The 22603-nt window shown below is 37.5% G+C and overlaps 1 protein-coding gene across 1 annotated transcript in view; it reads left to right on the plus strand.

The window, feature by feature from the left end:
• The first annotated feature begins 2841 nt into the window (after positions 1-2841).
• SLC9A9 (solute carrier family 9 member A9) overlaps positions 2842-22603 on the plus strand; it is a 534926-nt gene continuing 515164 nt past the window's right edge. The window contains exons 1-2 of the mRNA XM_029940098.1: positions 2842-3174; positions 20690-20892. Of these exons, the coding sequence (XP_029795958.1) occupies positions 3000-3174; positions 20690-20892 (378 nt within the window). The 5' untranslated portion in view covers positions 2842-2999. The remainder of the gene's footprint in view (positions 3175-20689; positions 20893-22603) is intronic.

Below are 22603 nucleotides of genomic sequence, written 5' to 3' on the forward strand. Positions count from 1 at the left end.
GTGCCATCTTGTTTTTCTCTTTACCTCCTCTCATCAGCATGTTGCATCTTGCAGCAAGAACTTTTGACTCATTGGCCAGTAGATGTTAAGATTGAGATTAAGGATCTATCAAGAATGTTTCTTTGGGCCTTGTGCCTAAATTTTGGGTTCCATTCCAACTTCATTAGAGAACATAGCACTAAGGGTTATTGTAACCAGCTAATAAAACAGTGCCTTAATTTTTTAATTGACATTCTTCTTTGTGTGAATTCTCTCTCAGGAATGTCAGAAAAAACAGTTATTATTGACAGAAGAGGAGTTTCACATTTGGGAAACCTTGGCTGTTAGGATGATTGGTTTGCTTGTGACTGTGGAGTTTCTTGGGATACAGGACTTTTAGTACTAAAACCAGGAAAGTCCCTGACAAGCCAAGATGAGCTAATCACCCTAAAAATGCCATTTTAAGGCCATTAAACCCCAGACATAAATTCAACGTCTACTAGTTATGCAACCTTGGATATGTTACCAACTCTATTTGAGCCTTAAATCCCTCAGCTGTAGAAAGAAGAGTTTTTGTGAACATTAAATTAGATGATATTTAATTTCCTAAAATATTTCCTGTCCATGGTGGGTGCCACAGTAATATGTTTCCCTATTTCATTTTTTTGTACTTTTATTGGTGCAACAGAAATAAAACAATATTCTGAGAAAAAAATATAAAATAGGAAAAATTGAAATACTTTTCTGATTTAAAGAATTGGGTAAGTTTTCTGAGTCCCCTTTTCTTCTCAGCTTTCCATCCTGATGTTAAGCAGCATCAGGACTGAACAATGGAACAGTGAATATATTCCATTTCTGGAGTAAATGAGGGGCCACATAGGGAACACGAATGAGTGAAATGGAATGAATGGTATTTGTGACAAACAGGCACTAACAGATTGTGGGCACATGGGGAAGAAGAGCCCTGTGGGCCAGATCTTACCAAGTTTTTTTTTCTAGAGAAGCCATATATATAGTTTTCAATGTGAAATATACTTATTTGAGTATGTTGACATTAAATTTAGAACTTTTAAAAACAATGTATTAGCCAATCATAATATTTCAGGGACTTTAATCCTCTCATTGAACTGTGTTATTGGGTAATAGGATGCAATTGGATGTCATAATAAGACAACCAAAGAAAGTTTATTCTACCCAGATGGAGTGATTACCATTATTAAAAGGAAACCAAAGTAATTAAATGATGATCAAAAGAGAAAAAAAGGATAGAGAATTGCCAGACTTTGAATTCGGGTTATCTTGTAAATCTAACAACTCAAGACTAAACCTGTGGGGTTGCAAAATTGTAAAGGTAGAACCTGCTAACTAAGGCTTCATGAAATTCTCGCAAGCATTAGCTGACAGATTTCAAAACGGTGCGATTATTAGTCATCACATATATGCCTGCCAAAAAGTGTAGCGTGTTAACATCTGCAGCCCACATAAATACCCCCCGCTGAGTTAAACTCAGAGAGGAAATCAGCTTCAAAAGTTGCAGAAGGCAAAGAAGCTGAAACAGCAGTTTTACAGTAAGTGGTTGAGTGACTTTCCTGTGGGTGAAACTGTTATTGAGAAGCTAGTTGGCTCCTAATATATTATGTTTGACCTCTATCTTTTGGTGACAAGAGCTTTGGAGGATATATTTGGACATCCCCTACTCATGGAATCATTTACACTGTACACATTGAATGCCAATTCTGTCAAGTATGGGCATGCTAAATGATTTATACTCCTGAGTTACAATAGTACCATGAAATGAGGAAAAAACTCACTTAACCCATGAAATGAGGGAAAAAATTCACTGAACCCTTGGATGTACTTAATTGCATTATAAGACCAGTAAGACCAACAAATCATAACAGTTGCTAAAAAAGCATCAGGGCCCCTGGTAGTAGTATTGTCTTGAACTTTTTCAAAGAGCTTACAAATATAAATTCAAACAGAACCAGTCTGCCAAATGGAAGGTGATCTGAAGAATTATCACTTTTCTGGTTTAAACCTTGTGAGTTTTGGAGTCTTCATTGCTGTTGGCAGACTATTTATTCCTCAGTGACCTAACTATATTGTTTTGCCACAGGACAGAAGAGGTTTGTGATCTGTGGCAGATTCTGTGGTTCTTGGATATCTGGAACAGAAGCTCTATAGAGAGAAATCCATGTATGTAGTTATTACTGAGGATGGCTATATGGTTTCAAAGATACGTGTTTAATGTCTTTTCTTTTTTGATTTAATATATCCAAACAGCACAATTGTAGAGATGGGAACAGGATTTTCTTTGTGTCTTTTACTTTCATTTATTTTTGGTAAAAGGGAAAGAATTGATTAGTTTAAGTGCTGCGCTTGTGGCTTACCAGTTATATAAAGCCATAGAGAGGGAAGAGGAGTCATATATATATTAAATTCTTTCTTCGTTCTCAACTTAAAAGAAAATTCGCGTGAAATCATCTTAGGTCAAATTAGAGCCATCAGTTAATCCCTATCACACTGGTAGACTTTGGTTGCAGAGGTGAAATCTGGCTTGTGAGTGAGGTTATGATTCGGGAATTAGCTTTTTGAACTTAGAAAATGTTGCCGATGAAAGGTGATCTGTTTAATTCTTAATCTACAGTTCACCAGTTATTCAGTTTAAGGAGCCTGTTTGAAACAATAAGAATCATGACTCAAGATCTCAGAATTATTGCTTGCAGGTTTGTCCAACATCAGAGATAATTTTGTGGAATGGATCGTTTAAAGACAGTAAGAGTCCATGATGAAACTACACTCTGGAGTTTGAAAAGAGACAGGGCTGCTTTAAGAGAGAAACAGGAAGTTGTAACGAGAAGCCATCTGAATACTAAGCTAAGGCAGAACGCTCATGAAGTAGCAACTTAAGTGGCAGTGTTTATTCTGAAATCTTCAGGCAGCTAGATTGTTTCAGGCAAATCTGGATAAAATAGTCCTTATCCAGGTTTTCATCTAAGGAATTGCGAGAAGACCAGGGAATGGAGAGACCGCAAAGGTTTATGTCAGAGAAAGATGAGTATCAGTTTCAACATCAGGGAGCGGTGGAGCTGCTTGTCTTTAATTTTTTGCTCATCCTTACCATTTTGACAATCTGGTTATTTAAAAATCATCGATTTCGCTTCTTGCATGAAACCGGAGGAGCAATGGTGTATGGTGAGTGCAGAAATTGTAGGATTGATGTGAAACTTGTTGCTTTGGTGTAATTAGAGACTTGTGCTCAGATGGCAAAGTATTGAAACTGGAGAAAATGTGCTGATTGAAATGTCATTAGCTTGATGAAAGGTGCTGCAGCATAATGAATGCTCATCTCTTTCCAGATGAGCTGCTGAAATTTGCCCTGTCACGAGAGTAAATGTCATTGTCGTGTTCTCACACAGCACGTAATGCGAGTCTGTTGACAGATGCGGGTCCATTGTCATGTGGGGAGTCAAACCGAGCAAACTGTTTGTTTTTGTAATGTTAGATTTTGGGAAGTCTGGGCTCTGCAGTCACAAAGAGTGGCTGGCCTTTCAAAGGAGGGACTGATGAGCATTATAAAGTTCTGGAAATAGCGTTATTTAAAATTGAACGGAGTGAATGGTCTTATGTCAACTAGTTTCAAGAAGGAAACTTGCAGAAACATAGCCCATCCCTGCTGTCAGAATAACTGTATCCAAAACTATTTTAATTATATGGGCATTGTTTTATTTTCTTATTCAGGAGTTTCTTTACGTAATACTTTTCATTTCTTAGCCTCATTTCACACTATCTAATTTATGATTATTGTCATTTTTAATATTATTTGCTATGTACCTTTTGGGGGTGTTGGGGGGAAGATCTGGAAAAGCATTTAATATTTTAAACTCCCAAAGTGTTCCTCTTTCTGTGCAATTTACCACATCATTTCTTTCAGAAAAGTTTAATAAAATGGGACAGAGATTATCCATACTGTATTCTCGTCTCTGAAAGTGCAATGCAAGACATCAGTAGTTTTAAAACTAACTCACTTTACCATTCTTATCTCAGCCTGATAATGGATGGGAACTTTGAACACAATGAAAACAAGTGAAGCATTGCTATAATTCATAGCAAAAAATGTACTTTTATATTTTGCTTCCCTTATTTTGGAAATCTTGAAGCCTTTTATATCCCTGAAATTCAGTGCACAGGATCAATTTTATATGCTAACTATGTGATGTCATGATGATAACAATATACAGTTATGATTTGAGACCATAAAAAATTCTATGCCTAAACTGGATTCCATTGTGAGATACTTGAGCTAGGAACTAAAAGTTATAGGCTAAGCAGTATATTTTATTTTAGGATCCTTTCAGAGCACAGACTTAAATTTCTTTGTATTGGGGGTCTTAAAGCGCACAACAAAATGCTCATTTGAAGGGAAAACACAATCAGGTTGAAGAAAATGTCAAACAGAAAGGAAGTGATTCTGTCAAATATAAAGCCCTAGGTACCAGTCATTGGCCCTTCTCCATCAACAGTGAACCATGATCTTTCTCTTGACTTGGGTAATAAATAATCAAAGAGAGTATGGGATGTAATCTGAGAAGCCAGAAACAATGTACTTCTTGGCACTAAATTAAAGGACTATATATGGTTTTGCAAAAACAACACAGATTTTTAAATTTTAAACCTTTATTAGAAGACAAGATTTCTTCACAGCAGTGAATATGATTAAACTGTGATTTCAACTAATCCATGATGGATACATTTTTTTTGGTAAAATATTTGATAAAATTTTGCTGGTTTTTTAAATTTCAACCATACATTGTACTCATATAAGTGTAACTTTTACTTTTGAGCCTGAAAAAGTCCCAGATTGCCTTTAATTCTCAAAAACATAATGAAATACTTTCAAGTTATGGTTGAAGTCATAAAGTATTAGTGTATTGCACAATATTTCAGATACTGTTTCTTTAAATTGCTATTCTTAAGGCTATAAGAAGAAGTGGTTTATAAGAGTGGGATTAAGTTGTCTGATTTCTGTTCCTCTGAAGTTTTTATATGCAAGTTATTGAAAGTGAATTCTGAAAATGTGCAAAGTAAAATGATTACAAAAGTAATGAAAACATACATATTTTTGCATAACTATTCCTTTACTAGAATTTTGAGTATCCTTGAGTTATCTTAAACTATATAAATAAATGAAAATACTTTTATTTTAGTGGGTTTTTTTTGTTGGTATAGAATTATAATTGTTGAAATTTAAGGGGATCTTAGAGGTTATCTTCTCCAGCCCCTTCATTATACAGAGGAAGAAATTAAATCTCAGAGCAGTGAAGTAACTTTCCAAAAATTGAACAGTCACTCATAGCAAGGTCTATGTGCTTTTATTCATACACATGTCTAGAAGGTTGGTTCCTATTCATCATTATATCTGAAATGTTTATTAGGGACTTTCTGTCAGTGATATAATAGTCTGAAACTACAACAGAGGAACAAGATTGGACATTCTAATAAACACATTTAGATGAGATAGAGGAAAGGAAATGCCAAGTGAATGAAGTGCCCAGTGTCTGTAAGTGAATTTGAGATTCACAAATTGGGAAGGAGTCCTAGAGCTCATAATTCCAACATCTTAATTTCATAGGCAAGGAAAAGAAAACTTAGCTAGGTGAGGGTCATGTAATTTACTGCGAGTTGGGATTCAGCCTTCGTCTCTACTAAGACATTCTGCCTTTCTATTGGTTATTCTGCTGAAATGTGTCAAATATCCTTTAGAAAAAAGAGTAGATGTTTATGCATTTTATCAGTATATCAGGAATCCAACTTAAAAATTCTAAGGAGCAGGGGCTTAGGAAATGAGTAGTTAAAGAAAAATGAGGGTAAAAGTTAAAAAACAGAACATTTAATTACTCTCTTTTTGTTAGAAGTAATTTCCAAGTTGTTAACCTTAAAATATCCTATGAAGGGTTGTAGAGGCCAAGAAAAATCATGTGTAGTATTTGCTTTGATTTCTGTGTTCATTGGAGATCATTCTGATACTCCAACTACAAATAATCTATTATATGAAAAATATCTTCTTTTTTGACATTAAGGGGCCTAAGATGCTTTTAAAAATTAGTGACAGCATTATAACCGTATTTTTGCTTCATGAGAAACAGCGATGGGTAATTGTGTTTCATGACATTCTGTGGCTCTCATTATTTCAAAATTCAGGGATTTATATCTATAACTGGTTTATATCTTAAGCCATGATGATAGTCATTTAAATTGGACTAATAGCTTAAACGACTATTAGTGGCCAAAATATTGACTGATAGCAGCTGGTGCACTTAGTGCTGCTCACTTAAGGCCCTGTATCCTATGCTCATTGTTCGTAAAAGAAAAATCGCTCCTTATTTCCCAATAGCATTAAGAATTTCATGACACATCACTGAGGGCTCTCATACTTTATAGGCTCCCATACATTGGAGGGTTGGGATCTAAGCTTAGGGACAGAACAATTCAAACCTCTTAGAAGTCTATCTTTGATTTATCTGAACTCATGTGAAAATTTGCTCAGTTTAGTGGACAGAAGAGAAATTCTGAGCCACAAAGTTTAGATTTTGAAAACAAAAACAAAAAACGATGCCATATTAAACTATGGAAACTATGTCTGATCATCTAACAGTATAATTAGCAATATAATAGGGTCAAATAATTTACTCAATAGCTTTTTTTTTTGAAATTTAAAGATAATGCAGTTACATGTGAATCACTAAGCTTTTAAAAGCTATCTTTTTAAAAAAATCATAAGGCATTGACTTAATCCTAGCACTGGTTAGAAGTTCCTGAGGACAAAATTGTGCTGCTGAACATGATGGGGCTCCACCCTACTGATCCATTCTGCTCCGCTCCAGTCCAGCACTGCCTCCTTGACTGCCAGGCCCACAGGAGTTGTTTACTACCACGTTGCCCACTTTGCCCTCTTCCCCGTGCCTCGAAGGCCCTTCTGAGGCTTTGTACTTACTCAAATGTGGTATGCTTTAATGGAGAAAGCATTTGATTCTCTCATGGGGATTTGGGTTTTTAAATCTTGATGACCTTTTTTTTTTTTCAGTAGTTAGATGCATTACTTTGGCCAAGTGACTTAATTGCTGGCCTTATTTCTCTTATCTGTAAATTGAGGAAGAAATGAAAACTCCCTTCCAGTTTCAAAAGTTCTTTAAAATTTAGGCCAAGACTAACTTCAGCTCTCAGGCATCTCTCAGTCACTTCAAGCAAACCAGCAGCCTTCTTCCCAGAACCCTACCGGCCTTTAATGAGATTCAGGCCTTTCATCCAGACAGGATTTTAGTTAGTGTTATTTTACCACTCTTAGTTCTTTTAGTCCTGCTCTGATTTTGTAATGAGTGCTCAGTAAATCCTATTGAGTTCCTGTTAGAAAGGTAAGGAGAGCAAGTTACAGCATCAGAACGGGGAAGGCAGGTTGAGATTCAGGGGCTTATGGATGTATGTTCTGTGAAAATCAGAGTGGTTCTGGTTTAATTTGAAGGGATCTGCAGGAAAGGTAATTAGGGTTAAGAGTCCAGTGAACTCAACTTGCTCTCTTTTTAGTGTAAAAAGGTTGATTTTAAGAAGCTTCAGAGATCAGGCCAGGATTTTCCATGCTGTAAAGTGTTAGCCATAAATGTTGAAAACATGAAAAAATTCAAGGCATATTGCTCTCCATAGGTTTTCAAAAGTTGATTTTTAAGAAAATCACCTCCTATACATTCTGTCGTGCTTCCGAATCTCTAAGGAGTCACAGAGGAAGCCCTGTGTGCAAACTATTGTGATGCCTCAAAAGATCCCCTCCCAGGGTATTAAAAGGTAATGAGTGTACACATCAGGAGCACGAATCTGTGGTTCAAACTGTTTATGGAGATATTACAGGTAGTCTAAATTTAATTAAAATTATATAGTTAAAGAAGTGGAGATATCAAGAACTAACATTTGTTAAACATCTATTATATCAAAATATAATAGTGAAAATAGCTAACCCAAATAGCATGTATGACGTGAACTGTTTTGTCATAAGGGCTTTACATATGTTTACTCATTTAACCCTCACAACAACGATTTTTTAGGTGTGGAAACTGAGGCACCAAAAATCAAGTAACTTGTCAAAGATCACATACCTATAAACAATGCCATGGCCGGTACTCAAACCTTGGTAGTTTGGCTCCATAAGACCGCTAGGTATCACAAACTTGGATGTATTTGTATGTTCATGTGTGTGTTGGGGAGGAGGTATAACATTTTCATGTTACAAATGAGGAAACTTGGGTTCCTGGATGGCCCAGTCAGTTGAGCATCTGACTCTTGATTTTGGCTCAGGTCATGATCCCAGGGTCATGGGAATGATCCCCATATCAGGCTCCATGTGGAGCATGGAACCTGCTTAAGCTTTTCTCTCTCTCCCACTGTCTCTTTCCCTGCTCATGCTCTCTCTTGAAGAAAAAAAGAAAGAAAGAAAGAAAATAACAAATGAGGAAACCAGCACACAGAGACATGAATGACTTGCTGGAAACGAATGGCAAGCTGAGCTTCTTTAAACCCATATTCTTTCACACATTTAGCTCTAGAAGAGTTGCTGTTATTTAATAAATGTCTGCTCTCTGCCAGGTGATGGTATCTTAGGAATTTGTAGAAGAAAGATAGAGACTGAGGTATCTAAGTATAAATATTATTGCTAATCCTCAGGACATCCATTCAAAATACAGTGATCTTCAGTTTTCATATAAGGAAAAAGAAACTCTAAAAATTCTGGCTAAGGCTGCACAGAATAAAAAATGCTAGGGCTCTCAAATTTTGACCACAATTGTCCACCAAAGTCTGCTGTTGATACGTAGTCAGGAGTGGGGAAACAAGGCAAGTAGTTAAGTTTTTCTTTTACCTTAAAGCTGCAGAAATGTTATCCTGTTATAGCATAAAGCCTAGCATGGGAGACTCAGTGGGAGAAATATTGTCAAAGTACCTCCATGCCAAGAAGCTGCGTTAAACTGTCCCAGAGAGAGTGATGAGGCTGACTTGGAAACACCTGCCCCAGCATCGGGGCAAGCAGTGTTCCAAGTCCACACTTAGGCTGGTTTTAAATGTCTGTGTTTGTCAGAATGAGTGGGGGAAGTTTCTGTAAGTGCCTTATTCATATGAATCATACAAAATAAGCTTTCATCATATGTTAGTTTAATTGACTTGAATTTTTAGAAGAGACTGAAGGGTGTAATCTTTAATTATGCTTCTGGGCTCTCTGTGCTATATGAAAACCTATGTGCGTGAGTGAGATGGCTTGGACTTTGACAGAGTTCTAGGACTGTGATGGCACTCATAATGGTGGGAACTATTTGTTGTCTTATACAACAGTGCTTTTCACAGCATCAGCATCACCTGAGAACTTTTTGGAAATGCAAGAATGTGGGCCCCAACCCAGACCTACTACTGAGTAAGAAGCAGAGTCAGGCAGTCTGTCTTTAACAAATCTTCTAGAGACTTCTGATACTCTAAAGTTTGAGAACTAGAAAAATAAAGTTCAATATGTGGTTCCTAGTTTTGTCTCCTTTACTTTCTTCCCTTTTCTCTTTCTCACTACATTACTATTCTGTGATGAAAAGGAGGGGTTGGGAGAAAATCTTCACTTATTAGAGAGTTCCCCACCCCCATCTGCTTTTTCACTATTTATATACTTTATAGTGTTTCCCCTTCTGGTTTTACAAAAGCAAAAAACAAAAAGCAAAAAATATACTGTTTTGTGTAAACATTATACAGTAAGAAATAATTTTGTTTTAGTCAGTATGTGGCTAGTTAGATATCTCCATATTTCTTCTGTAGATCTCCTAAAGATGCTTGCAGGAAAGGGTTTTAGCTATATATAAGCTGGCGGCTGAGATGCTGTCTAGACAAAAGTTATCTATAGACCTATGTTAGGAACCCCAGAGTGCTGTGAAATGTGTAGTGTGTATATGTGTGTATGTTGTGTGATTGTGTGCGTGCCTATGTGCATTATAGATATACACAAGGATGGAGAAAAACATTGGATACCTTGCCATGGTAGAAGATCTAATGGTTGGGTCTTTCTGTCATTTCCCTTGTGACTAACCTATGAGAAGATGGAGCTGTGAATAAGGCTTCCTGAGGTAGGACAGGTTCATGGACCCCTTCCCACCTTGAAACATCATGAGGTACTCTTACCAGGTACTCTTACTCTTGCTCCAGACCTGTTCGGAAACCCTTTTAGGATTTTTTTCCTTCACCAAAGCAAATTGGTAGTGAGCCAGCATAAAGGAATAAATTGTGCTCCTTTTAGCAACACCCACACTTTTCTTTAGTCCTTTGAATTTAGAAGATTGGTGGGAGGGAAGAGAGAAATGAAATCCCTAAATAATCAGAAGGCATTGTATATTTTTTACTTTTGGTTCTATTCGTGATTGATTTCAATGTATATTTTTTACTTTTGGTTCTATTCATGATTGATTTCAATGTAAAACTAAACTGTTAAAAGGAAATGCATGTAGCATTTGGTATTCAAACCCATATCATCTTTCTAAATCAGTGTTCTGATAATTTTGATAAGACTGAGTGGGGGTGAAGTAGGCAGCTATCAAGTAAAAATATAAAAGTTGTGGAGATGACACTTCAGTATGTGTGAATACTATCTTGCACACAGTTAAATGGTCTCCATTGATTTGGCTTCCTTAGAATATGTGTCCCACTGTTTTCCTCTTTATTTCCACATTTTGAATCCCTAGTTCATATTTTTTGAATGTGGGTGATTGAAGTACTATCCTAGATACCCTGCCTTAAAGAGTCTCATACTGTAAAAAGTATTCATACTGGTAAACAGTACTCTTCACTGGGCTTAATTTTATTACTATCATCTTGACATTCCTGTACTCAAATTCCTTTGCTAATTTTTTCCTCACAGAAATATAGACTAATTCTGATGTTAACTTCCTCTCCATGTCCCCACCATATCTCAATTTTCATTTCTCCCTTCAGATAATTGTCTCCAAAGCTGTATCCTCTGTTGGAAATCACAGCAAATCTTTCTCCCAAAAAGAAGCTCACATGGTTCTTTCTCAAGACCTTCTTTCTTGTCAACCATCTCTCCTTCTGGAACACCCTCTCTTATTTCTCAGCTGTGCTACAGCCCCTGATTTCAGGTGCCCTAGTTAGCCTTCCCAAACTGCTTGATAGGCACGTTCTTTCCTTTGCTTGGCTCTGCTATTCCCAGTCTGACTTTAACATCAGGTGAGGAGTAATGTGGGTATGGAAGTTCCTGATATCTTAACCGGGCCCCATAATATTCTGAAGAAGATGAGAGCTTATTGCTCTTCTGTCTTTCTCTTAGGATATCAAAGCTTTTCCAAGAAGCTCCCTAACTAGCTTCCCCCCACTTTTTATTGATCAGAATAGATGCCATTCTAATAATCAGCAAGGGGAAAGGGAACACTCTTGGAGCTGAGGTAGTCAACTTATCCTGAGTATATAGCTGTGAGAGGAGGGGTGGATAGTTGCACAAATCAGGGATTTTTTAAGGAAAAGGGGGATGGATACTGGGTTGACAATCAACAGTGTCTGGCACACTAATCAAGTTGATATATAATATTATATAGTTTAAGGATTTATCTTCTTGTTTTTAGTAAGAGGCAATGCCTCATTTATCTAGATTATTCTTGGTAGCCATTAAATGCATACAGAATGAAAGAACTAGAAAACTCAGTTCTATAATCTTCATAAAGTTAACTATGTACCTTTGCTTTAGGTTCCTAAATTCTCTCCAATATCAGATAGCATTTAAATATATGCCTGTGGACTAGTCTGATTAGACACATGTGTCTAGATGGGCTTGTGGCCTTGTATGATGCCAGGGGAGCACCGCTCCTACAGAAAAAGAATCTAAAGGGAGCCTCCTAGAGTGTGCTCCATGCAGTGTGCTAGTGTGTGTGATAATGTATAAACACAACCGTAGATCTGATCGTAGTGAGATTTTAACACTTACTATTTTCAAAGCCATTCTGTTGTGTAATCTGTTCCATTGTACATAAATGTAATCATTGTAATCAAGTAAATTCCTACCCATGTTCCTCTAAGAAAAGCCCCTTTGGGAAAATGCTTCAGCATCACATAGAATGATTGTCAACAAGATGCAGGGGGATTGCCTATGAAATGCAGCTCAGTATGAGAAAAGACTTAGAAAACATTTATTTGTACCTTATTCTTACTGGAAATCAGGATCACAATATTGGACAAGAGGAAAAGGCCTGGTAGGATTAAAATATTTTAATATTTTAGGGTCAGGGCCATATTTTATTCATTTTTATAATTCTCTCAAGTCTCAGAGCAATGCCTTGTGTGTCTGTGGCATGAAAACAGCATGAGGGAGGGAGTGGAGTTTTCTTGTATTTTCAGTGTGGAGAATGAAGTAAAAGCCAGTCCAGAAAGACAACACTCATATTTCTAAATGTTTCTCATTTTGAGTGCCCATAAGCCTCTTTCCTCCCTCTTTCTTCCTTCCTTCTCCTACAAACATCCGTGTGTCAACTGCCTGTCAGGCACCTGCTATGGGAGGTATATTGCAAGTTCTGCCAGGATAGGAACATCTGGTGTGATATTCTTTACATTTTAAGATGTTGGTCACTGACCAATTACATAAACTCAGAGGATCATTTTTTCTTGACTCCAAGGGAGTTTGTAGACTTAGGGAAAGTTGGGTTACAATTCTGCCTAAAGTGTAGGTTTTCTAAAGGAAAAAGAGATGAAGAATAGCACAGAGTCTCATTGTCTAGTGGGGGAGACAAAGCCAAGGCCTACACAGCAATGCTGAACAATGTAAGCCTTTATTAAATAGGGCCACAAAGGGTGTGGTTTAAACTGTGAATGCTGTAAGAACTCAAAGATGAGGGAACTCATTGAGCACAGGTTGCATCAGAGCATGGTCCCTCACAGGTGGGACTTGAGATAGAATTTGTAGGACTGTGAGTGCTTTAGGGATGAGGTATATTGTTCAAGCTTCGACCTGGGGCTTGTATACTGTGAGGGAGAGGTCAGGGTTCCCTGGAGGGCACATATATACTACTTTTGCCTTAGTTGCCCAAATGCTCAAACTTGTAGGGGCAGGGGATGCATCTGGACTAGAGTTTTTGCTTGGAGAAGGTGATGCCACCAGCTGGCTAGGGAGCAGAGCTCAGGGAAGTGTCATGCTTGTGACAAAGCCTGGAACCAGGCCTGTGCACACATGTGTTGCCTGGTATTGCTTTGCTGGGACAGGCTGCCTCTTTTTCTCCTGGGAAGGTAAGGTTATAGTTCATGGGTCACCAATGAGAATGGTGGTTTGTGTTTATAAACTGTGATAGCCAGTCTCTTCTTTCCCTCTGTGCACAGATGGTTGTTGCTTTCTTTATCTTTTGTCTTTGTGGGGGTATACAAACAACCCCTTTCATTATCATTGTCTTCTGAAGTAGCTATCATACTTTATCTATCACCTGCTTTCAAATAATACTGTGCTGGAAGTGCATTAATTCAACACTCCATATTTGTTTTAACATATAGCTAAAGCACTGAGTGGACGTTTGGCTGTCAGAATCATTATCAGGCTCTATGGACAGGTGTCTGGTCTTGGACATTTAGGATTTTCCAGCTGCTGCTACTGCAGTGGGTGCTCAGATGAGTGTATTTGTTAACTGAGCACACTTTGAAGCTGAAGTATCCCCACTGGCTTTTACACTGGTCAGGATGTTGCTTCCTCTCAACACTTGGGGATGAGGAGAAGCAGGGCTAGAGCCTTTTGTCAAGTGTATTAATTTGGGTCCTCCAAGAAGGAGATGCTGGGAAGAGATTGTGTTGAAAGATCTATTGGGAAAAATTTTTTAAAGGAAAACAGGGAGGGAGTTTGGGATTCTGGAACAGCTACCAGACCCTGGTGCAGCTGCAGACCCTGTGGAGGGAGGAAAGGAAGGAAGGCTATGGAAGACAGAGACGCAGAGCACAAGTAGGGGAGGGGAAGACAGAGAGAGGGAGCATACTTCATGCTCTGAGCTGTCAGCAAAGAGCTCGACCAGGGCTAGAACCCATGAACCGTGAGATAATGACCTGAGCCAAAGTCAGATGCTTACCTGACTGAGCCATCCAGCTGCCCTTGGCTATAGCACAATTCTAAGAAGGCTTTAGTGAGGCTGATGGGGCATCCTGAAGCCATGGTGACCCTTCAGAGGAGCTCCACCTGCCTGTCTTGGTACCCCTACTGAATTCAGTTGTCTGGCCTCAGTGAATTTTGTCATGGACTCCAGAGCACAGTAGCTGAGACCACTGGTCAACTGCAGTCCTCAGAGTGGGAGATCTGTTTGAGAGATGCACTGTCATGGCCATTACATTTTGTCACCTCTGGTGGCAAGCAGCTTACTCCATTTACTCCAACATACCTCTTGTTGAAATCTGGGATGAGAGCTGGTGCAAAAGTTCAGGCAGGGCCATTTAGGTTTGGAGGTCTTGTAGGAATTTAACCACAAGGGTTCAAGTACTAGACACTCATTATAACAAATAATTGAGTTCCCTGCTTGAGGAAAAACAGTGGGCACTTCATGTTTACTTCTTGTTATTGCACTGAAAGCATATTACAAAAAAATAATTGCCTCACCTTCTGGGAACTTTAAATGGTATTAATCAGATTCTCTCTATTCAGGGCCCATGCAGTTAGTATCTTGTGCTTCCCTTTTTATATCCCACTTAAATAGAAAGCAGAGGTCATAGTATCACTCCTGGTACCTGCTGAATAACTTAGAAAATCAGTCCTTCCTAGTCACAAAGTATTGGAAAAGTTATGTTCTTCACAGGTACCCTAAACCACTTGCAGTGTAGATAATGTGTCTTCCCTTCTCTTTCCTGACTTAGTTTTATTGTAATCATTTGACATGGCACATGAAAGGTTGCCCACTGTTCTACAGTGGATCAAGCATTCATAGTGGTTACATATCCATCACTTATTTTCTCTTGCTAACAAAGGTTAGGATAGAATATTTCTCACTGTTATGGAGGAGTGGGCCATACATATTCTGAACCTGGAATGAACGAAATATGTTTTTATTCTCACCTGTCATTCTGTTTAATGATAGCTCTTACATAGAAATTTTATTGTTTTACACTCCTGCCTAAAATCTTTTAATAGTTTTACATTACAATTGGGTTAAAAATAAAAACTTTTTTAGCATGACCAAGGAACTTCTTTATGACTTGGCTTCTGCCTATGGTCTGCAGTTCTAGAGTTCTCTCATTTTCTCTCTCTTTCTCTCTGTATCTCTATTTCTTACCTCTTTCACCCTCCATTTATTTTCATCTTACACCACTACCAATTCTCTAAATCCACCAGATTTTTAAAGTCCTGTATTTATACATAATTTTCAGTAGGTTATCCTGATGACAATTAATACAGAAATACTACAATTTCAGTAGTACATACTACATACATAGTACATAACAGAAGTTAACTTTTCATTCACATGATAGTCCAGTGTAGGTACTCCTGGTTGGCAGATGGCTTTCTCCCTCTTGGGGAGGGACTCAGGCTCCTTCAGTCTGGTGACTTTGTCTACCTATGGGGACTTTTTTCTATCTATCTGTTAGATGGGAAAGAGAAGGGGAAAACTCATCCACCTATTCAAAGCTGTTTTCCAGAAGTGGCACATATCACTCTTGCTTATATTCTGTTGGTGAGAACTCAACCAGAGACAAGACAGCCAAGAAACACAGTCTCTGGCAGAGCGCCAACTTTCCCAACAACTACGCTACACACTGGAGAACATAAATCCTCGGGAACTTTTATTCATTCATTCATTCATTTTTAAAATTTAAATCTAGGTTAATTAATATATACTGTGATAATGATTCAGGAATAGAATTTAGTGATTCATCACTTACATATAACACCCTGTGCTCATCCCAACAAGTGTCCTCCTTAATGCCCCTTGCCCATTTAGCCCATCCCCTCACTAAACACCCCTCCAGCAACCCTCAGTTTGTTCCCTGTGTTTAGGAGTCTCTTATAGTTTATCTCCCTCTCTCTTTTTATATTATTTTTGCTTCCCTTACCTTATGTTCATCTGTTTTGTATCTTAAATTCCACATGTGAGTGAAGCCATATGATATTTGTCTTTCTTTGACTAATTTTGCTTAGCATAATACCCTCTAGTTCCATCTATATTCCCCATTGAGGATGATATTAGTGGTGAGTCTTTTTATATGTCTTTTATGATCTTGAGGTATGGTCCTCTTATCCCTACTTACTTGAGGGCTTGTATCAAGAAAGGATTCTGTATTTTGTCAAATGCTTGCTCTTCATCTATTGAGAGGATCATGTGGTTCTTATCCTTTCTTTTATTAATGTGATCTATCACTTTGCTTGATTTATGGATATTGAACCAGCCCCACATCCTAGGAATAAATCCCACTTGATAATGGTGAATAATTCTTTAAATGTGTTGCTGGATATGGTTTACTAGTATCTTGTTAATAATTTTTGCATCCATATACATCAGGGAAATAAGTCTGTAGTTCTCCTTTTTAGTGAGGTCTTTGTCTGGTTTTGGAATCAAGGTAATTCTGGCTTTGTAGACTGAGTTTGGAAGTTTTCTTAACATTCCTGTTTTTGGAACAACTTCAAAAGAATAGGTGGTAATTCTTTTTAAATTTTTAAAAATGTTTATTTATTTTTGAGAACGAGAGAGAGAGAGAGACAAAGCACAAGTTGGGAAGGAGCAGATAGAGGGAGACACAGAATCTAAAGCGGGCTCCAGGCTCTGAGCTGTCAGCACAGAGCCAGATGCGGGGCTTGAACCCACAAACTGTGAGATCATGACCTGAGCCAAAGGTCGGATGCTTAACCAACTTGAATCCCCCTTGCACCCCTATTGTATGTATTTCTAGCATTGTGGGTTGTGATCTTCGTTTTCATTTGTGATTTTCCTTATTTGGGTCCTTTCTCTTTTTGATCAATCTTGCTAGTGGTTTATCAGTTCTGTTAATTCTTTTGAAGAACCAGCTCCTGGTTTCATGGATCTGTTCAACTACTTGTTGTTGTTTAATTTCAGTTTCATTGATTTCTTCTCTAATTTTATTTCCCTTCTTCTGCTAGTATCCGGCTTTATTTGCTATTATTTTTCCAGCTCTTGTAGGTGTAAAGTTAGGTTGCATTTTTGAGACCTTTCTTCCTTCTTGAGGAAGGCCTGGATTGTTATATACTTCCCTCTTATGACCATCTTTGTTGCATCCTAGAGGTTTTGGGTTGTCGTGTTTTCATTTTCATTGGCTTCCATGTACTTTTTAATTTCTTCTTTAATTTCTTGGTTAATCCAGTCATTCTTTAGTAGGGTGTTCATCTAATCTCCCAAGTATTCATGGTCTTTCCAAATTTTTTCTTATGGTTGATTTCTTAAGAAAATTTTTTTAAATGTTTTTTATTTATTTTTGAGAGACAGAGGGAGACAACATGAGCAGGGGAGGGTCAGAAAGAGGGAGACACAGAATCTGAGGCAGCTCCAGGCTCTGAGCTAGCTACCAGCACAGAGCCTGATGCAGGGCTTGAACCTACAAGCCGTGAGATCATGACCTGAGCTGAAGCCAGTTGCTTAACTGACTGAGCCACCCAGGCGCCCCTTATGGTTGATTTAAAGTTTTGCAGCATTGTGGTCTGAAAATATGCAAGGTATGATCTCGATCTTTTTGTACTTGTTGAGAGCAAGTTTGTGTCTGGAGAATGTTCTATGTGCACTCAAGGAGAATGTGTATTCTTCTATTTTAGAATGAAGTGTCCTGAATATATCTGTTATGTCCATCTGGTCCAGAATATCATTAAAAGTCATTGTTTCCTTGCTGATTTTCTGCTTAGACGATCTGTCCATTGCTGTAAGTGGGGTGTTGAAGTCCTCTACTATTATGGTATTATTATCAATGAGTTTCTTTATGTTTGTGATTAATTGATTTATATACTTAGTGCTTCCAGTGGATTGGGAGCATAAATATTTACAATTGTTAGATCGTCTTGGTGGATAGACCCCTTAATTATGATATAATGCTTTCATCTCTCATTACAGTCTTGATTTTAAAAATCTAGTTTGTCTAATATAAGTATGGCTTTCTTTTCATGACAGCATCATAGATAGTTCTCCTTACTTTCAATCTGTAGATGTCTTTAGGTCTAAAATGGGTCTCTTGTAAGCAGCATATATAGATGGGTCTTGTTTTCTTATCCATTCTGATACCATATGTCTTTTGATTGGAACGTTTAGTCCATGGGCATTTAGAGTGAGTACTGAAAGATATGAATTTATTGCCATTGTGTTCCCTATAGAGTTGGATTTTCTGGTGATGTTCTCTGATCTTTTCTAATCTTTGTTGCTTTTGGTCTTTTTTGTTTTGTTTTATCTTTTATCCACTCAAAGTGTCCCCCTTAAAACTTCTTGCAGAGCTGGTTTAGTGGTCACAAACTCCTTTAGTTTTTGTTTGCCTGGGAAACTCTTTATTTCTTCTTCTATTTTGAATGACAGCTTTGCTGCATAAAGAATTCATGGCTGCATATTTTTCTCATTCAGCACATTGAATATATCTTACCAATTTCTGGGGAACTTTTAGCTAGCTGTGTTTTATGTACTGCACCCACATGTGCAACCCAGATCCCAACTTATTCTCTGATTCAGCTTGTATGGACAAATCTTATATGACTTTCTAAGATTCATCTAAAGCTTTGCATGATTTAAGGGACTTTGGAGCGTTTTCTCTCTATACTCATATAACACAGAGGACTTACCAGCTGTCATAGGACATGTCACATTGTATTTTGATTGTTTGCTTAAGGGTTTTGATTTTACAAACTTGAGCTGTAGAACTTATAGTTTTATTTTAAATCTAGAAATGTCTTGTACAAAATATGTACCCAGAAAATTATTAGTAAGTAAATGAAAGTCTTTTGGATGACCAGATTAACCAGAGTTGTAAAACCTCCAGCATTTAATGTTTAAAGAGTAAATTGTGGATTTATTCTAAAACTCATACATCAGTCCTAATTTTATTTATTTTTAAAATTTTTTAAATAGTTTTATTTTCAAATTGGTTTCCATAATACACCCAGTGCTTCTCCCCACAAGTGCCCCCCATCATGACCATCACCCCTTCCCTCCCTCCCCCTCCCCTTCAGTCCATGGTTCATTTTCAGTATTCAATAGTCTTTTATGATTTGTGTCCCTCACTCTCCCCAGCTCTCTTTCCCCCTTCCTCTCCCTATGGTCCTCTGTTAGGTTTCTCCTGTTAGACTGATGAGTGCAAACATATGATATCTATCCTTCTCTGCCTGACTTATTTTGTTTAGCATGACACCCTCGAGGTCCATCCACTTTCGTACAAATGGCCATATTTCATTCTTTCTCATTGCCATGTAATACTCCATTGTGTATATATACCACATCTTCTTGATCCATTTATCAGGTGATGGACATTTAGGCTCTTTCCATGATTTGGCTATTGTTGACAGTGCTGCTATGAACATTGGGGTACATGTGCTCCTATGCATCAGCACTTCTGTATCCCTTGGGTAAATCCCTAGCAGTGCTATTGCTGGGTCATAAGGGAGTTCTATCAATAGTTTTTTGAGGAGCCTCCACACTGTTTTCCAGAGCGGCTGCACCAGTTTACATTCTCACCAACAGTGTAGGAGAATGCCCGTTTCTCCACATCCTTGCCAGCATCTACATTCTCTTGATTTGTTCATTTTAGTAGATCAGTCCTAATTTTAAATCAAGGAATATAAAGACCTCTGAAGTTTCTTTGCTATTTGTTAATAAATCCATAATATTAGGAAAGTTTACAGTTACCAGGTTACCATGTGCATCCTAACAGAGTATTTAAACTTAAAAGTCAAGGATTATTACTTGTGTTCAACCTTCACTGAAAGGAATGTTATATCCTTAGAATGCATTTGCTACAAATAAACAGAAATTTGATTCAGAGTTGTTTGAAAAATTAAAGAATGTATTGTGTCATATAACAAGAAGTCTAGAAGTAGGATAGCTCTAGAATAGGTTGATCCATTTATTCAGTGAAGTCATCAGAACCTAAGTTCTATCTCTATCTTGGTCCTATCATTCCCAGTAAATTGGCTATGTCCTTGGACTGGGGACCTTGGGTCCCCTCAAAGTCACAAGATATCTGTCAACAAAAAATGGAGAAATAAATCATCTTAGTCATGTCCCAAGGGAGAAAACAAGAACACCTCTTTCCCAACCATGGTTTATAAGTGCTTCCTTTTAGTTTGATGAGGCTATCTTAGACATGTGCTAATTTGTCCAAAAACTTTCTGGAAAATTTTATCTCCTGGCTGATTAGATTACTCAGTATCTTACAGAGTAAAGGTTTTCTTGAAGTACTTGGTTAGATTGATGAAGTCGGTAGCTTTTCTCTCCAATATCTGTGGCTCTATTAGGAAGGGGGGAAAAGGGGAAATATATGCTGGATATTCAAGCAATAGTGTCCACACCACAAATATCTTAGTATAATCAAGCTACTGAACTGGTATCTGTGGAATAGTGAACAATTTCTAAACCAGGCAGTGCATAACCTTTTATCCTGCCACTTCTACAAGTTTAAAATCATATATTTAAAAGCACCCAATAGTGAACATTTTAGATTCAGTTCCTTCAGTGCAATTGTTTATGCTTTATTCTAGGCCTCATAATGGGATTAATCTTACGATATGCTACAGCACCAACTGATATCGAAAGTGGAACTGTGTATAGTTGTGGAAAACTGGCCATTAGTCCATCAACTCTGCTGATTAATATCACTGACCAAGTTTATGAATATAAATACAAGAGAGAAATAAGCCAACATAACATCAATCCTCACCAAGGCAATGCTATACTTGAAAAGGTAAGGATTCCAGCTGGTCATATATTTTGTTTTCAAGTATAAAAAATTGAACCATCATACGTAATACAATAACAACATGTATATATTCTTTTTAAACAGCACACTATTGGGCCAACTTAGTTGACTTAGGGGTTAATGCCTTGATGTATTCTTACGGTAAGTTTAGTTGTTTGTATTTTTTTCTGGAAGTTGCTAAAGAATGGTTTTTAATATAATTGTATTGCATAGAAAACATGATACATTTGATAAAAAGATAATTCTTTTGACTGCCTATCATGATACTTGTTTCAAATATTTACATGTGTGTTCTAAGTGTTATTGTATATATTGCCAGCTGGCTACTCAGGTCAAATATCCCTTAAGTCAAAAGGAAAATGGAAGGGAATGAAAAATTTGTACTTGTAAATCTTGATTTAAGATGACTTGCTTTTGGCTGCCAACACAAAACACTGGCCACCTGGCTGTTTATAAATATACTGACACACAGTCAATCTCAAGAGATATTGACTCCACCAGTTTAGTTAGGAAATCTTAGGTAGAAAAAAGAAAAATTATATAAAGTGACCCATCTTTCTTTGTTTCAAATTTTTATTTAAATTCCAGTTGGTTAACATGTAGTATAATATTAGCTTCAGGAGTAGAATTCAGTGATTCATCACTTACATACAGCACCCAGTACTCATCACAATAAATTTCCTCCTAATCCCCATAAGCCATTTAATCCATCCCCCCTCCCATCTCACCTCCAGAAACCTTCAGTTTTTCTCCATAGTTAAGAATCTTTTATGGTTTGCTCCTCTCTCTTTTTCCCCCCATGTTCATCTGTTTCATTTCTTAATTTCACATATATGTCAAATCATATGGTATTTGTCTTTCTCTGATTGACTTATTTTACTTAGTATAATACTCTCTAGCTCCATTCATGTCATTGCAAATGGCAAGATTTTATTCATTTTCATGAGTAATATTCCATTGTGTGTATATATATATCCATTATATATATACACACAATGCCTTATCCATTCATCAGTCAGTGGACATTTGAGCTCTTCCATAATGCTGCTGTAAACATTGGGGTTCATGTATCCCTTTCAATCAGTTTTTTTATATCTTTGGGGTAAAGACTTAGTAGTGCAATTGCTGGATAATAGTGTAGTTCTATTTATAACTTTTTGAGAAAACTCCATACTATTTTCCAGTGACTGTACCAGTTTGCAACCCCATCAACAGTATAAGAGTGTCCCCCTAGTGACTCATCTTTTAAAAATGGTCTTATTATTGCAAATTTGTGAACTGCTTCAGTTATTGGAAGGAAACTTCCTTCTGTTCTCAGGACTCTAGGTTAGAAAACAGGTAAGGTTGCCTCTTGTGCATTCTGGATCAGTCTTTGAAATAAAGAATAAGTGAATTTGTGTTTAACAATACAAGTACATGCTAAGAACCAGGATCTGTTTTTCTTAATGTTTTATTTCTTTTTGAGAGAAAGAGAGAGTGCAAATAGGGGAGGGGCAGAGAGAGATAGGGAGATACAGAATGTGAAGCAGGCTCCAGGCTCTGAGCTGTCAGCACAAAGGCTGACATGTGGCTCGAACTCACAAACTGTGAGATCATGACCTGAGTCAAAGTTGGATGCTTAACCCACTGAGCCACCCAGGCACTCTAAGAACCAGGATTTTATTGATTCATTCCAGATCTGAGAGCTTCCTTGATA

The sequence above is a fragment of the Suricata suricatta genome, chromosome 5 (assembly GCF_006229205.1).
Source record: "Suricata suricatta isolate VVHF042 chromosome 5, meerkat_22Aug2017_6uvM2_HiC, whole genome shotgun sequence".
Taxonomy (NCBI): Eukaryota; Metazoa; Chordata; class Mammalia; order Carnivora; family Herpestidae; genus Suricata; species Suricata suricatta.